This window comes from Corvus moneduloides, chromosome 19 (assembly GCF_009650955.1).
Source record: "Corvus moneduloides isolate bCorMon1 chromosome 19, bCorMon1.pri, whole genome shotgun sequence".
Lineage (NCBI taxonomy): Eukaryota > Metazoa > Chordata > Aves > Passeriformes > Corvidae > Corvus > Corvus moneduloides.
The window spans coordinates 2,284,932-2,302,055 of record NC_045494.1 but is presented as its reverse complement, the minus strand read 5'-3'; the positions used below and the strand labels follow the sequence as shown (position 1 = coordinate 2,302,055).

General features: G+C 48.6%; 1 protein-coding gene across 2 annotated transcripts in view; it reads left to right on the top strand.

Moving 5' to 3' along the window:
- Nucleotides 1–10,999, top strand: part of KCNJ16 (potassium inwardly rectifying channel subfamily J member 16) — a 33,443-nt gene extending 22,444 nt beyond the window's left edge. For both annotated transcript variants that reach the window (XM_032129314.1, XM_032129315.1), the window contains one exon: nucleotides 8,550–10,999. In XM_032129314.1, the coding sequence (XP_031985205.1) occupies nucleotides 8,605–9,885 (1,281 nt within the window). In that variant the 5' untranslated portion in view covers nucleotides 8,550–8,604 and the 3' untranslated portion in view covers nucleotides 9,886–10,999. The remainder of the gene's footprint in view (nucleotides 1–8,549) is intronic.
- Nucleotides 11,000–17,124: the final 6,125 nt, after the last annotated feature.

The window sequence follows — 17,124 nt, the reverse complement described above, 5'->3', positions numbered from 1 at the left end:
TTCAGTATTTGACTGCCTGCCTTATCTGTGTCACTCACAGTTTTCTGGTGCTTTTCCTAAAGAGAAAAAAGCACTGACACATTGTTTGACGTGACACTCAGCTGTACCTCAACCTTTCTTTAATTTAGGAATGAGTTTGAAAGTCTGAGTCAGAAGTTTTTGGTGGTATTTCCTAAAAAATTCAGTCATAGTGGATGTGATTAATTTTATTTGCATTTTTTTTTTTGTTTTTTTTCAATTCTCCTTCCCATTTCCTCAGAGAAATAATGCAAAATGATGTTTTCACTGTTAGACTTGTTGTTAGTTCTGAAAACGTAAAGGCTTTGGTGATTTAATTGGCTTTTGGGATATTTTTTTAGGTGAGATGAGGCAGTTTCTGCGTGTTAGAGCAGAATTCCTGCTGAGGTCAGTGGCCTAAAGTTGGGATCAGTGGTGACTTGAAAGTGTTCCTGTCTCCCCTGCCTGTTAATAAGTGATGTCAAGCTGGACCTCAGGGAACTTCCTACAAGGATTGGGGAAGAAAAATCCTAAATCAGAGATCCTCAGGCTTCCTGCTCGCATTTTCCCTCCCGATCTGTCGTACGGAGCTCACTCGTGTTCACTTGGGAGTCAGATTTGTTCTATTCCTGTAAAATGCAGCAACAAAGCATCTGCTCCAAACTCCGTGGACACCAGCACAGAGATTCCCGCCTGGGAGCTGCAGCCTTTGGGATTGGCAGGATCAGGACTTGCACAGGTGATCTCAGAGCTTCTCTGACCTTCTTGGTGATAGCCAGGTCACCTTCCCTTCTCTGGGGTGCAGAACTGGGAGCACTGAGCCCCACAGGAATGCCAGAGGTCGGTCTGCCCTGTCTGCACCTTTGCTATTCCACAGACTGGAATAAGGCACACAGGAATATTGGAATATCCCTGGATAAGGGACCCAGCTGGGATTACAGTGCCTCCAAGTTGTGCTGTCCCAGTGCACTTTCCTGGCTCCTTGGTTTCTAGCAGACAGGAAGGAGAGGAGTGCGCTGCCTGCCTCAGGAAGCAGAGCTGCACAGGGCGACGTACAGGAAGCTGTTCCTGAGACTGGAAGAACCCTTTTGGAATAGCAGCTCCTGCCTGCCCCCAGATTCCCAGATTATTAATAACCTGTTGTGTTTTGGGAAGGGACAGAACAGCAAATAAGGGAGCTGAGGGTGTTGGCTCTGTTAAACGAGTGCTCAGCACTCTCTGATCTCGTTCTGTCATTGTTCCTGACCTGCCACTCACCTACTGCAGAACGCATTAATTCATTAATGACATCATGGCTATTCAGAGCTGCAACAAACTGTTCTGCTCCTGGCAACAAGGGCCGAGGGGAAAAGTTCCTCGAGGAATTTTGCTGTGGCTCTGAAGGCGGAGGGAAATCCATGAGGTGCAGCATGGGGTGGATGGGAATGAAGCTTCCTTGGGCGTCAGGGCAGACACCCGTGTGTCAGGGGAGAAGGAAGTGCTAATTAGTGCTGGCACTGGTATTTGATTGCCTCACAGCTAATTTGCATTAAAGCCCGGGGGCCTGCTGAATTAAGGAATAGGTTGGTTACTGATTTCCAAAGGGAGAAACCTGGATACAAAATAAATTTTTCAGTTGTTCCATCTCTGCATGGCTGCCCCATCCCTGGAAGTGTCCAAGGCCAGGTTGGATGGGGCTTGGAGCACCCTGGTGCAGGGGAAGGTGTCCCTGCCCATGGCAGGGGTGGAACAAGATGATCTTTAAGGTCCTTTCCAACTCAAACCGTTCCATGATTTTCAGTTCTAGGATGTGTACCAACTGTACCGCCTTTAAGAACTGAAACTACAGGAGCTTGAGCAGAAATGGAGACCCTCTGGTCCTGTCAGCTCAATATGAATATTCACATGGCTTTCAGCTGATGGGAAGAGAACCAGGAGGAGGAATTTCCAGGCAGGAGCAGGAATTTCCAGGCAGGAGGGGGAATTTCCAGGCAGGAGGAGGGGATGACGGTGGCCCTGGGGGGATCCAGCTGCCCCATTCCAGTGTGGGATACACGGCAGGGTCACCTCTGAGGCTTGGCTCAGGTGCTCCTGGTCACTCTCTTTCCCTGCTGGGCCATCCCAGCTCAGCCCCAGTTCAGGTTCAGCCGTAGTGGGGCAGCCTGGGGCCCCTGCACCCACCCAGCCCCGCGCGAGGGGAGGCTGAGCTGGGATTGCTGTGCCCAGTCCCTGCTGGGTCCGGTCCCATCTGGGCAAGAGCTGCTGGGAGCTGAGGGTTAAGAAGAGGAAGAGACTCCCCAGAGGGAACAGTTTTAGGTTTCCCTCCTGCCAAAGCGTCTGGGACAAAGAATGGCAGCGAGGCCCCAAATCAAGAGCCTCGAGTTGCCAGCACTTTCCATCTCTCCCGGTATTTCAGTGTTTCCACTGCTGGCTCCTGGCTACAGCCGTGCAGTGCATACAGGGCAAATAAATCAAAATAGACATTTGCAGCTTTCTATGGATTTTGGGAATTGCTCTGAGTGGAAAGCAGGGAGCTGCTTCCATTTAAGCCCATCCTGTGGCTCTGAAATGGGCAACCAGCCTTCACCAAGGAGCAGCTTCCACTCTGTCTTGCCTGACTTTAAGAGGCCAAACTTCTTCATTTTTGTTTTTACTTTTTTATTGGTTTTGTTGTAAGCAGATCCGGTTTCACTTAGATGAATTAAATGTCAATATATCTGTTGCTGTGCCTTGTTCCAGTGGGGATCACGGCACCACTGCGTGACTCGAAAACATCTGCAAAGCTCTGCTGCTCTTTGGTGCCTGTGTCTGTTCTTTAAAATGCTCAGTAAACACTTTGATATTGATTCTTTAGCTCTCTGTCTGTATGGAGCCATTGACTAAGAAGTCTAAGAAATAAACAACATTTTGCTCTGAGTTGGGTGTGTTAGAATCAGAATGGTTTGGGTTGGAAGGGACCTTCAAGATCATCCAGTTCCAACCCCAGTGTTTTCTTTTCTTTCTGTACTTGCAATGTTTTCTTCTGCTGTTGAGAGGATTTTGTACAAAAAATGCTGGAGGGGACAGGGGTCACCTGCAAGGTGATGTCTGCAGAGCTGTGGGCTGCAGGCTGATGGAGCCCTTGGTGACCTGCAGCACTCATTTGTCTCAGCTGAAGGGATGTGAAAAACAAAATTTTTGCTTTCAAGGGAAAGCTGAGCCTTTTAAAAGCTTCACTCCGGTGGCATCCAAGATGTCACTGTGGATGTGAGATTGAAGCTCCCTCTGGGATGTGCTCCACCTGTAAAGGCAGCACCACTGGAATGCTCCTGGTCATGCTCTGTTGTGGGAACCCCTCTCCTAAATCCCTGCTCCCCCAGGTCTGACTCTGGGCTCAGTTTAGGGGGTTTTGTGTTCCCTTTCCCCGTGTAGAGCTGCCTTCAGTGACCTGTGGGGATCTGAGTTGACAAACATTAAATATGTTGGCTTAAACTGACAGAGGGCAGGCTTGGATGGGATACTGGGAAGATATTTCTCCCTTTGAGGGTGGGCAGGCCCTGGCACAGGGTGCCCACGGAAGCTGTGGCTGCTCCTGGATCCCTCGCAGTGTCCAAGGCCAGGTTGGACTTGGAGCACCCTGGGATAGTGGAAGGCCGGATCAGAAGCAGAAGGGTTGGCTGTGGGTACCAGAAGAAGTCCCTTTGCAACAAAAAGAGTGAAAGGAAGGAAGGAAAGAGAGAAGAAGGAGCCTTAATGTTGTCCTGCAATAGATTTATTTAGGTTTTGTGGGTGGTGGATTTTTTTAAAGGAACGACTACTATAGCCAATTCCAAAGCCGCTCCAAAGGTTCTGACTTGTCACATTTCTGGTCTCTGAGCTGAAACCCTTCCAGGGTTACACAACAATGACTAAAACTGGAAACCTTTCAGATCATTTCCAAAATGAAGCAGGAAACTGAGGTGATTGCTAAAGCAACACTGGAGAGAGAGAGAGACACCACTTCCATGTGTGGGGGTGAGAATGAGCACCCAGTTTAATTTGGAGATTTTGGGGTTGTTTTCTTCTTGATTTAATCTCAGAACAGAATTATTCTGGAACCCAGATCTTCACATTGTTTTGCTTAATGTTTTACAAACAGGCTGTTGACTGAAGTTGTCACCGAACAAAAATTCACCCCTATTGTTTACATAATGGGAAAAGAGAGTCATAAAAGGGGTGTAGCAGCAATTTGTTAGGTATTAGGTTATGGTGCAAGAGGGATTATCCTCACAAAGCACTGAGCCCTAAACTCCAAATATCGGGATTAAATTGACAATTACATCCAGTGAAAGTCTTTGAAAGGCTCAGCTTGATGCTCAGGGCTTTGAAGTGGCTGTTCCAAGGGAGCTGAAAATCAGGAGTTCAAGTTGTTCTGGCACAGCTGCTCTGCTCGAGAGGAACTACATGAAAATATAAATATGATAAGAAAATCTGCTCCTGCTGGTGTTTGCTTTGTGGCAGCTCTTCACTGGGTAGAAGAGGGTGCTGGGTTTGATCTGCTTCTGCCACTGCACTCCTTTATGACCTTTGAAATACAGGAATTTCCTCCCGTATATGATTGGGGTGATGTTTTTAGACAATACCAGTTTGGGGGTTCACTGTGCAGCCCCCTGAACACAGATCTCTGGAGCAGTTCTGTATCCCCCTGAGCACTTCAGGATCCAACACAGTAAAATCCTGGCCTTGGCTGAGATAATGAAGCACTGTTAAGAATTGATTAAGAATTATTCTGGTTTCTGACCTCTGAGTCTGATACATTTATTCTTTAGAACAACTCTCTGCCATTTACCCTAAAGAAATCTTCGAGATTTCTCAGTTTTTGTCTTCCTGCTTGGCTTCACTGCTCCATTTTTATCTCTGACAAACTTTCATTTGGAGGGGGGAAATACATTTATAAGAACGGAGAGCAAAAGTACTGTGAACATCAGCAGGGCTGCAGCGCAAGGGGAGGCTCACGATGTGCACAAACATGCCCAGAAATCCAGGAAAAAACCCACAGAAAGTAAAAGCAAGACAGAAAAGAGGGAGGGTTTATGTGTCAGCATTAGGGGAAGGTGAAAACGCTTCCTGGCAACATCTGAGAGTCATTTGCATCAACAGATCTTGAGCTTTAGTGAGTAGAGAATGTTTTTAAATCCTCTTCCACCCCCTTTGTTAATCTTTAGCGGGTAACAGGACCTCTCATGGAATCGTGTGGCTTTCTTAGGGATGTGTCGGATATTTCCAGTTGGGAAAATCAGCTTTTTGAAATTACTCTAAGGTTGAAGCTTATCAGTCTGGCTGGGAGTCTGTGGTTTGGTAATAATTTGGTCATAATCAGAGTCTTCAGAGTATTCTGCAGCAGTCAGAGTGCCTCAGCAGAGGGAGGGAGGAACAGCTGCGTTCCCAACTTCCCTGTCCCTGTCTGGAACAGGGAAATCACGTGTCTGTTAACGGTGTCCCCAGGAATGAGGGACAGATCCTAATCCTGACTTACAGAATCCATGAACACTGAAGGGTGGGTCTTTGGACCTGAACGTTCTGAGCAACATCAATGTCAAAGAGTTATTAATTATGATGCATGATCGTTAATTGTGATTATTATTGCACTCAAGAGACTTGAAGAGGTGGCCTTGAAAAGTGCAGGTTTGGCTTATCCTTAGGCACACCCAGAATACTGGGCAACATTTTTCGATGCTTTGGAGTGGCTGAGGGGGTTATTTCCCGAGATTTCTGATCGCCTGGGGCAGTCTCCACTGGGCAGTTTGGGGTTTTAGGTCACCTGAGACAGTCCCCACTGGGCAGTTTGGGGGTTTAGGTCACCTGGGGCAGTCTCCACAGGGCAATACCAAATGCTTCCGAGAAATCCAATTTTCAACACGACCAAGGTCCTGGGGGCAATCCTGGTCTGGTAACCTTGCTCTGCGCTGGTTCTTTTTTCCTCTATCCAGCTCCAGGGCTGGATATTTGGTTTTGGTTTAGGGAGCTCTGCAACACATTCCCCTTCTTATTGCAGACATACTTTGGATTGTTTTGGAAAATCCCAACCTGTTCCATGGCTTCTTATGCCAGCCAAAAACTCATCTCAGACATCCATGGCAGTATTTGTATAACTGCAACGTGTATTTAGGAGAGACCCTTGTAGAGTCAGAGCTCCTAAAACAAGGCCCATCCCCATCAAAGTTGTCTCCTGGTTGTGACAGACGACCAGGAGATCAGAGCGGCCTTTACCCTGTTGCTCTATGTGTCACAATCCAAGGTTCTTCCCACCAAAATCTGAAGGTGGTGCCAGCAAAACACAATTTTGGAAATCAGATGATTTTCTGATGGCAACAGCGGAGAGTGGAATTCACTCAGGAGCCTTGGATTCATGAAATTGAGTCCCCTTTAGAGTCCTGCAATGTTTGGGAGTGTTTTCACGGAACTCTGGTTTGAACCAGTCAATAAGAAAACTGCTAGAATCATGGAGTCATGGAATATTAGGATGGAAGGGATGAAGGATCACCCAGTCCAGCTCCTGGCCCTGCCCAGACCCCCCAACAACCCCACCCTGGGCATCCCTGGGGAGCCTGGGCAGTGCCCAGCACCCTCTGGGGGAAGAACCTTTCCCTGATACCCAACAAAACCTCCCCTGGCACAGCTCCAGCATTCCCCGGGTCCTGTCCCTGTCCCAGGGAGCAGAGATCAGAGAAGCCCCTCATGGCAAAGCCCTACAAATGTTTTTATTTAAGATTATACTGGCTCCTGGTTACAATTCGCTTCATTTTCACACCTCACATTATGAGGTCCTTCAAACAAAACAAACAAACAACCCTCAACAGTTTCCAGTTTTTGTTTGTTATTAAATATGACTTCGAAAATGTTGGGTCAAGCATCCTCAATAGACCAGGCTGCAGTGTTTGTTTAAAACTCTGAGCAAAGCAAGTCATATGAATGTTTCCAAAGACCCTATTCCAAGAAGTATTTTTGGAAGCATTAATGTTGTGTTTTTTAATGAAGGCCACATTCTGAGGCTACGACACCATATGTCACATTCATTTCTGGGCTGGAAAAAAAAAAAGGAAAAAAAAAAGAGAAAAAAAGAAATGGAAACTATGTTTGGCTTTTAAGTGTTTTTGGATGAATGTCTCTGCATGCTTGTCATTGTTCCTTGGATGAGAGGAGAGTTCTTGGGCTGTTAATCCAGTCCATCCAATATATTTTACACTCCATGGGCCTGACTCTCCTCTGCCTGAAAGTGTGTGCAGTCATTTCTGCTCAGGCAAAGGGACTGAAGACCTGAGGAAAAAAATCCCCCGGGAGAGTTGGTTTTTCTGAAATTCGCTTTTCTTAAATTCATTTTCCATGGATTTGTTGGCTCCATTGAAAACCTACATCCGAACTCTGAAACCAGCTTAAAAATGGGAAAAGTGCTCGTCATTTTTCCATCGAGAACTTGCTGTTTCTGGAGGAATAATGACAGGTTTCCCACAAAAATATTAGGGTTTTTTTTTCCTTTAGGAATATCAGTTAGAAGCATGAAATTGGCAAACAATTGGAATTGTTCTGCTGTGTCCCCATCACTTCTGATTGGTTTTGTGTCAATGGTTGGGATGTCGTGGAATGAGCTGGAGACCTGCAGGAAAAGGATTTGCCTTTTTAAATGCCGTGTTTTTAACTGGATTCCAGGTGATGAGGAAATTCAATTCCATTTCTAAGGTAACTCTTGTTATTGGTCACTAAATATGGCCCAGCACTGGTGCTGCTCAGTTCTTCTCTGCTCTGACCAAGGAATCTCCTAATCCACATCACTTCCTAAATTTGTGTCACCCACAACTTCCATTAACACCCTCCATGTTTGTTTCAAACTCATTAATCAAGATTTAAATAGTCTTGGCAGCTGGATTTTTTTTTTGTTTGCTTTAAGGAACCGTTTCAGAAGCTTTCCAGGACCTCAGAGAGGTTTCTTTTTTCATTTGAAATGTAAATAATTTTCTCCAAATTGAACAAACATGTCTGTGTAGCACCAGCCCAGTCAAGTTCACTTCCATGAACAGGTTTTTCTATGCTGAAACATAAATAATGGTGAATGATCATCTGTTTGATTAATTTTTTGGTTAAAACACACCATCACTGCATTTCCCTGCCCATGAGACTGAAGTTTTACCTCTAAATAAAGGGGTTTTCCCAGTTTTTTGTCTAATGGAGGAAAACAAGGAAAATTGCAAAGAACAATTCATTACCTCCAATATTTGGCCAAATTTAAGTGGTTTGTGCCACTCCTGTGACTGCTCAGGGGAGCTCACCCTGCTTTTAATGTTGTTTCATGGGATCATTAACTGAGTTACTCACTATGGGGTCACCACAAAGGTTTTGATTTCTCTTTTCATCTACAGACCAAATTTTAGGGTTGATAAGGGCATTTCCAACGGATTGGATTTTTAGCTGTCTCATATTTCCAGGCCTGGTTTTGAGCAAAGATCTGTAATGGATGCCACGGCCTGTACCCTTCCAAAAATTACCTGTGGTGGCCACAGAGTGAACATGTTCAGATTTGGAAATTCAAATGAAAATAGACTTTCTCTTTCATTTCATAGATTTCCAATGAACAAAGAAAACAACCCCTGGGACTTTCTATAAGCTGAGGCAGAGATGAGGAAGATGAATGAGCAGAGCGGCTGCTACAGGCCTGTGAATGTCCAGGGAAACAAGGTCAGTAACCGTGGCACCTGTCGGGAAAGCCCGGAAAAGGAGGTGAAAAGGCTGCAGAAGAGATTTCTCCACAAGGATGGCAGCTGCAACGTCTACTTCAAGCACATCTTCGGAGAGTGGGAGAGCTACATGGTGGACATTTTCACCACGCTGGTGGACATCAAGTGGCGCCACATGTTTGTGATTTTCTCCCTGTCCTACGTGCTCTCGTGGCTGTTCTTCGGCCTCGTGTTCTGGCTGATTGCCGTCCAGCATGGGGACTTGTTCAGCGACGAGGAAGTCACCCCCTGCGTGGCAAATGTGCACAGCTTCACGGGAGCCTTCCTGTTCTCCCTGGAGACCCAGACCACCATCGGGTACGGGTACCGCTGCGTGACTGAGGAGTGCTCGGTCGCCATCCTCATGGTGATCCTGCAGTCGGTGCTGAGCTGCATCATCGACACCTTCATCATTGGAGCAGCCTTGGCCAAGATGGCCACGGCCCGGAAAAGAGCTCAGACCATCCGTTTCAGCTACTACGCCGTGGTTGGGCTGAGGGACGACAAATTCTGCCTCATGTGGCGCATCGGGGACTTCCGGCCCAACCACATGGTGGAGGGCTCGGTGCGAGCGCAGCTGCTGCGCTACAAGGAGGACAAGGAGGGGAGGATGACCATGGAGTACAGGGACCTCAAGCTGCTCAATGACCAGATCATCCTGGTCACGCCAGTGACCGTCGTCCATGAGATCGACAGCGAGAGCCCCTTGTACGGCCTGGACCGCAAAGCTCTGGCCAAGGACAACTTTGAGATCTTGGTGACTTTTGTCTACACGGGTGACTCCACGGGGACTTCCCACCAGTCACGGAGCTCCTACGTTCCCAGAGAGATCCTGTGGGGCCACAGGTTCAACGATGTCTTGCACGTCAAGAAGAAGTACTACAAGGTGGACTGCTTGCAGTTTGAGGAGACCACGGAGGTGTACGCCCCTCACTGCAGTGCCATGCAGCTGGATCGCAAGGAGCAGGAGTGGAACCGTGCAGAGAAGACGCAGGAAAAACAAGCGGAGAAGTCAGCCCTGGAGATCAAGTCTAACCAAAAGTCCTTCAGTGCTGTTGCCCTCATCACCAGCTGTGAGGATCCAGAAGACCCAGTGAAAACTCCCAGCCAACATCCTGGAGAGGTTTCCTACAGGAAAGCAGCTGTGACCTTAAGCAGGCTCTCCATAGAGTCCCAAATCTAACTTTTCCTGCCGTTAAAACCCCTCCCAACAAATTCTTCCCTTGAGCTCCTCGAATACAAGCAGTGAACTCGTGTGCAGCAGTATTTATATCCCAGACCTCGCTGACAGCGTGCCCACACTGTCCCACACTGTCCCACACTGTCCCACACTGCTGGGCTCTGCCTGCTGTGGGCACCAGTGACAGATCAGTTGTGGCACGAGGGAGCAGCTTCCCCTTGGGATGCCCAGGGAGCCCCTGCACTTGAGCAAGCCCCATGTGAACTTTCTTCCCCTGCAGGGACCAGGGTTGGCCATGCCCAGAGACAGAGAATGACCTTGGCAGGGCACACAAACCGTGCCCTGTGCCCTCCAGGTCAGGGGTTTCAAAGCTGCCTTGTTTAGAAAGCCCATTCCCAGTCCCTCCAAGAGGCTCTGAAGCTCCATTGTCCCAACAAATGATTCCTCAGAGGCAGCCTCATCCCAGAGCTCCTCTGGGGAATGTGTGGAGCTGTTATTTGTCGGACAATGGAATAACTGACCCCAGTGTTCCTGGGTGGCTTTGGACACCTATTTACACCCTGCCCAGTCCTGTGGGATCCACAAAGCTGGAGAGCTTTCATTTTGCTGGTCATGAGCCATTCCCTGAAGTGCTGCTCCCTCAGCAGCTGGAGGGATGCAGGAAGTAAAGAAAAAATCAAAACAAGACCTCCAGTTTTAAATTAGCAAAATCAGGTTGAGCCTTGAGGAGAAGATGATGTTTGGAGCAAGCTGTGCAATATTTTATATCAAATCCTCTTTCATTTCATTTTGTTTTTCTTTTTAGCGTGCTGCGCTTCTTTGCAAACACAAAGATCAATCTGGGGAACAAACAGGGTGATTTTGTCAAAATGAAAAATGTTTGTCTCGGATGGCTGTGTAAAAATGATCCTTCACAGAGAAATCCAGCAACTCCTCTGTCGGCTCAAACTGGGAAAAAAAGGAAAATGTTGATGCTCTGAAGGTGTCTGTGGCGTGCAAGTTCCGTGCTCTGCACATCTCTGTAATTATTTCATGAGCAATGCCTCATCATGCTTTTGCCCCTGATGATTGCAGTTCATTTGCGTTGTGTTTAATTACCCTGCGAACGTAAAATAATCATCTCTGAGTTTGTGGGATTGATCTCACCCGACCTTAGCAGCAAAGAAATCCAGTGCTGGTTGCTGTCTGTGTTACTGGAACTCTTCTGTCTCCACAGGGGAGTCCATCCCACCTTCCTTGGGTTTTTAGGGAGCTGAGGGAAGCAGGATGAGTTTATCCTGGAAATGTTCATCCCTCTCCATTTATTGCTGAAGGAGATGAAACGACTGCTGTGGTAATGCTGCCTAACTTTAGGCTGCTAAAATTAGCTCTGACGAGTCATTCACATCATTCTGACTAATTAATTGGGTTTTTATGAGCTCATCATGTTTAATGAAGAAAAAATAGCCTGCTAAGTGTTTTTTTCCCCTGCAATTTACTCCATGTAGTAGTAGGATTGCTGGATTATTTTAATGTATTTCTCTTTTGCTAGCACTTGTCTCTGGATAAACGTGGTCCCTTTAGGTAAAACCAAAGCCTGGGGGGTGTTAGTTATTCCAAAACTCATTAATTAGCCTATTTTATGTGCTGATTCATCAGCAGCAACCACTTATAAGCGCAGTAAAAACCATCTTCTCGTATCCTGGCTTTAAACACTGGCAGACGTGGGGGAAACAGTGTAGAAAAAAAAGGAAAGGAATGTAGGAAAATGTAGGAAAATGTAGAAGGGTCTCAGTACTTCTGTGGTGTTGGAAAAAACACCACTGGGATTGAATAAAATAGAATATCACCTTCCAGACATGGGAATTAACCCTTCCACACCCCTCAGACCCTGGCTGGGATGCTTTTAGTCAAGGCAGGGCACCCCTTTTTGGGAAAGATGTGGAGCAATTGGAAGGGAATGTGGAGAACCTGGCAGTGAGGAAGGAGGGAAATGACTCAAGGTGTTTCAGTCCTAAAACGGGTTGGGAGGCAAAGAGCTCTAAAACCCAGAAATTGCAGTCAGAGGGAGGGAGGGACAGTCTGGGGCTGGGACAGGGTGGGACAGGAAAAGAGGGGCTGAAACTGGGGGGAAAGGGAGGGAAAATAATTAGGAAAAACTTAAAGAGGGTGAGGGTGACAGATGAGGGTGAGTGTGACAGACATGAGGGTTTGTAACCTCTGGGGTGGCTCTGGGGAACCTGATGGAGGAGGAAACAGGGTCAGGAGTGAGACAGAAAGGCCAAGCTGGAACTTCCCAAGCCTGCTGCTCTGTGATCCCGTGATTTCCACAAACAGGGAATGTCCCCCGTGGACACAGCTGAACTGCTCGCTTTGCCAGAGCTCACCCACGGTGTTTGCTTCACCGCAGAGTAAAGGTACTCAGAGAGGTGAGACACTACTGAGATGAGTGGCCAAAATCCCCAAATTCCTTCCGAAGGTGCCACTTCCAGGTGCTGGGTGTGAAAGCAGCTCCTCCTCTGAAGATGAGAAGCTCAGCTGCCTTTCCCTCCCCAAGTTCTCTTCCCTGTGAGCCCCTGGAAAAAATTCTTCCTTTTGGAATGGCTTTGCTGGGAGTGAAAATACCAGGAGCCTGATTTAGGCGTTTGTCCGGTGGTTTTTGGTACACAGAGACACAAATAATGGGTATGAATGCCTGAGTGTGGCTGGTAAAGTGTGCCTGGGTCAGCTGATGAGGATCAGGAAGAAACTCCTCTCCTGGGCATGTTAATCCATAAAAAGCTAAACACTAAATTTTCTCCTGCTTTTATCTCCAGCCTCTGATCCCAGCCCATGCTGGAGACAGGATACTGGGGAGTCACTGCTCTCTGGCTTTTCTTCTGATAGCTGTTTTAATTTCATTTATCCCAGTACAAACACGATGTGTAATAATAACAATGTATAGCAAAACAGGCGGTTTCAGGTTGGTTTTTTTTAATGAATAAAGACATCACAATAAAGAACATTTCTCTGCCACACACCTTGTGAGAGCACATTGGGCTTTTCTTCCCTTCAGCTACAGGTTTTTAGCTTCCATATCCAGTTTCTCTGGGCACCCTGTGCCAGGATCTCTCCACCCTCACAGGGAATAATTTCTTCCTAATTTCTCATCTAAATCCACCCTCTGGCAGTGGGAAGCCGTTCCCTGTGTCCTGTCCCTCCATCCCTTGTCCCAAGTCCCTCTCCAGCTCTCCTGGAGCCCCTTTAGGCCCTGCAAGGGGCTCTGAGCTCTCCCTGGAGCCTTCTCCTCTCCAGGTTTATATTTAGGTGGGCCCTGACTGTGTTCTGGGTAGAGCCAGTTCTTAATCCTTCCTCCCTAGGAAAGGACCTAGGAAAGCTTCCTGCAGGGCACTGGACAACAGAAAAATAATACAAATAGGATAAATAGGATAAATAGGATAAATGGGATAAATGGGATAAATGGGATAAATGACAGTGAGACTCTTCCTCACCCATCTGCTCTTTCTCCACGAGGACTTCCCAGGGATTTTTTCCCATCCCCATTGCAGGGCTGAGCAATAAAAAAAGCAAAGAAGCCTCCCAGAAACCCAACCAAAATAACAACACATGCATCCCCCAGCAGGGACACAGACCTGACCCTCCAGTCGTTCCCAACTCATCGGAGGAATGTTCCCACCAGCCCCAAGGGAAGAACCTGGGTGCATTTTGGGCAGTTCAGTGGTGAAACAACAGGACCTTCCAGGGCATTGCACATCTCCCTGGGGCTTCCAAGAGCCAGTTCCTGGGGCTGAGGATCAGCAGCTCCTTCCCAGCCACCACGAGGCAGGAACCAGAATTTCTGTGTGAGAGTTGCTCTCACCCCATCCCTGACTTTTCCACAAAATTTACCAGCTGAAGCAAAATTCTAAACACCAAAGCGAACACACAAACCACCCTGCACTGGCCTCCTGACTCATGGTTAGAACTTCATCCTGGTTATTTTCCCTTGGAAAGCAGCGCCGTTGTTCCGGGTCAAGATTAATTTCTGTCAAAGGGGATATAATCAGAGATTATTATATCATTTATTTTTCCAGCCTTGCTCACCACCATTCATTAGGGCCGCTGGCATCTCCTCCCCCGTTATCATGTGTCATTTGGTGCATAGTTTGTGTGAAGTTGGGTCTCAGATGTGGGACAGGACGTTATCCCCTTGTTTATCCCCTGTTTCTCACTCGCTGTGCAGGAGGTCTGAGCTCACTTCAGGAAAAAAACAGGTACCATCCAGGGCATCAGAAATGTTGTGTAGGAGGGGAAAAAAAATTGCTTGGAAGCTTTTTTAATCTCTTAAATCTTTGCTGGTTGGATCTGGGAACCTGCAAACAGAGGGGGTTGATGTCTGTGGTGGGCAGGAGAGGCCTGAAGGAGGGAAAAGGAAGAAGCATCTGACAACGGAGTCACTTCCAGGCAGACAAGAGGAAGTGTGACACAGATGGAACCAGGCTTAAAAAGAAGTTTACATCTGGGCTGAAAAATGTGGATCGGTGTTTTCACCGGGCTTAAAACTCACAGCACGGGAGCTGCTTCCATAATTGAGAGGTTTTTGTGGGGTCAGTCCTGGTGGCTGAGGAGCTGCTGGGGATCAACATCGGGCAAGGGCAGTGGGAAGTTGGGCAGTTCTGGTTTGGGCTTGTGCTGCTCCCTGGAAAACCAGGAGGGTTTGGGACTGGGATATCGACACCTCTCAGTATTTTCTTCAGGCCAAATGACACAAAATTACCTTGGACTGGCAAAAATGCACAAGGATTTCCCATCCAGGTGTGTCATGGAATCATGGAGTGGTTTGGGATGGAAGGGAGCTCAAAGCTCAGCCAGTTCCACCCCTGCCACAGGCACAGACACCTTCCACAGATCAGGCTGCTCCAACCTGGCCTTGGACACTTCCAGGGATGGGGCAGCTGCAGCTCATGGGGGAATTTCTCCCAAATATCTCATCCGAACCTCCCCTCCTCCAGTTTAAAACCATTCCCCCTTTTCCTATCACTGTCTTCCCACATAACAAGCTGCTCTCCCTCTTTTTTGCCATCCCCCTTTAGGGTCTGGACTGATCCTGATCCCGATCTCAATCCCATTCCTGATCCCGAACCCAATGCTGGTCCCGATCCCGATCCCGATCCCAATCCTGATCTCAATCCCGATCCTGATCCCGAACCCAATGCTGGTCCCGATCCCAATCCTGATCTCAATCCCGATCCTGATCCCGAACCCAATGCTGGTCCTGATCCCAATCCCTTTCCCGATCCCAATCCCGTTCCTGATCCCGATGCCGATCCTGATCTCAGTCCCGATTCTGGTCCAGCTCCTGATCCTAATTCCGATCCTGACACGTTCCCGATCCTGACACGATCCCGATTCCAGTCCCGGTCCAGATCCACATCCCGATTCTGATTCTGATCCTGATCCAGATTCCGATCCCGATCCCGATCCCGGCCCCGATCCCGTTCCCGGCCCCGATCCCGATCCCGATCCCGGGTCCCGTTCCCGGCCCCGATCCCGGTCCCTCGGCCGCCACCTGGCGGCAGCGCCCGGAACTGCGGCGGGCGCCGGGCGGTCACCGGAGCATCTGCGGCGACAGCGGCGCCGAGGCCGCGCCAGGCTCAGCCCCCGCCAGGCTCGGCCCCCGCCAGGCTCAGCCCCCGCCGCCTTCCCCCGGCTCCAGCACCCCTCGGGGGCCGTTCTGCACCTCCCGGGATGGGACCCTCGCCCGTCCCGAAATGCCCCCCCCCAAAAGTGGGGTCAACCTGTTGTCAGTGAATTCCCTTTATTCCCAGTATTTCCCGACCTGCACAGCTCTGAGACTCAGCACCGTAAATCAGCACAGAACACATTTTGTTATAAAATTGATCAGGCATTTGCTGGTTTATTTTCCGTCGTTGCCCTTTATATATAGCAGCAGAGCTGGGGGGAGGCGGCCCCATTTGGCAGCTTAGGTAAATATAGCCGGGCAAACCTGGCTGCTCTCCACCAGGAACCTTTCAAACAGGGCCATGAGCTATTTGTGGCCAAAGGGACAGAGTTGGGGACGTATCAGTGACCAAGAGCTGCCCGTTTGTTCGGGCCAGGGAACGTGTGTGCGTGTAGAAAGGCAACGCTGATGTTTATTGTGTAAAACTCTGCACAGAAAGGCTCCAGAATAGAAATGCCGGAATAATTATCTCATCTCCAGTGCCATGTCCACTTCTGGATGCACATTTTCCATCGAGCAGCTTCGTGCGTTCTCTCACGCACGGGAGGAGCTCCAATGAAACATCTGCTGAGCCATCCATAGCATCCTCCTCCTTCACATCCTTTCTCCGGGCTCTTGGAAGCTGCGCAAGTGTCAGGCAGCTGCTCTGCTGCGACTACTGGGCAGTGCGTTCGCTGCTCGTGCTTCCCCATCTTTGATCACAGGGTGTCTCTCAGCCTTGCCTGACAGGGCAAGGACTATTTTTGGTCTGGTGTTCGTTCGTCACGATCCCAGCTTGGCCCAGGTGCCAAAAGGAGCTGGTGGCCTCTGTGTGACCGTGGTGCAGAGCAGCAGCAGGGCGGAGGCTGTCCCAGAGCCTCCCCAGTCCCCCTGCTCCGTGCTGGGGCTGTGTTGGGTGTCTCCAGCAGGAATTTTGGCTGGTAAATGCCTTGTTGGGGTAGCCATGCCCTGAGTGGGGCAGGAAAAATAGGAATTGTGCATCAATGCTTTCAGATCTCCGAGTGGCAATCAGAAAGAGCCCAGGGAGTGTCTCCAAGGGGAAACCTCCCCTGCCCACCCAGGTCAAGGCCCTTACTCATGGGAAGTAAATGTGACCCCACCAATTCCACGGGAGGGTTTCCAGGGTGACCTGTGGTAGGATGTGAAGTGAGAAATGAAATGTGGTGTTTTGTGGCAGTTCCTGCAGTTACTCATCACACTGATTAAAATTCTCTCCAGTGGTCACTTCTTCCACAGGCAACCACTCAGTGAAAAGGTGTTTTTTGTCTTTCCTCCCATTTTCTCCTTCTTTTTGGAGAAGTCCCAGGTAAAGCAGTCAGATGTGGTTCTTTACAGTCACACACAGCACCAGCCATGAGGCATTTCCCAACACCCTCCAGCAAACCCTGGTAGTACAGAAGTCCTAAACCCACAGAATTCCTTTGCTACAGACCAAAACTGTGGGAGAATGGTTTGGAAAACCTCTGGTGATACCAATCCTCAGGATTTGGGGTGAGCAGCTCCAGCAGGGAAGTGCCACATGTGAATATGTCTGTACACGT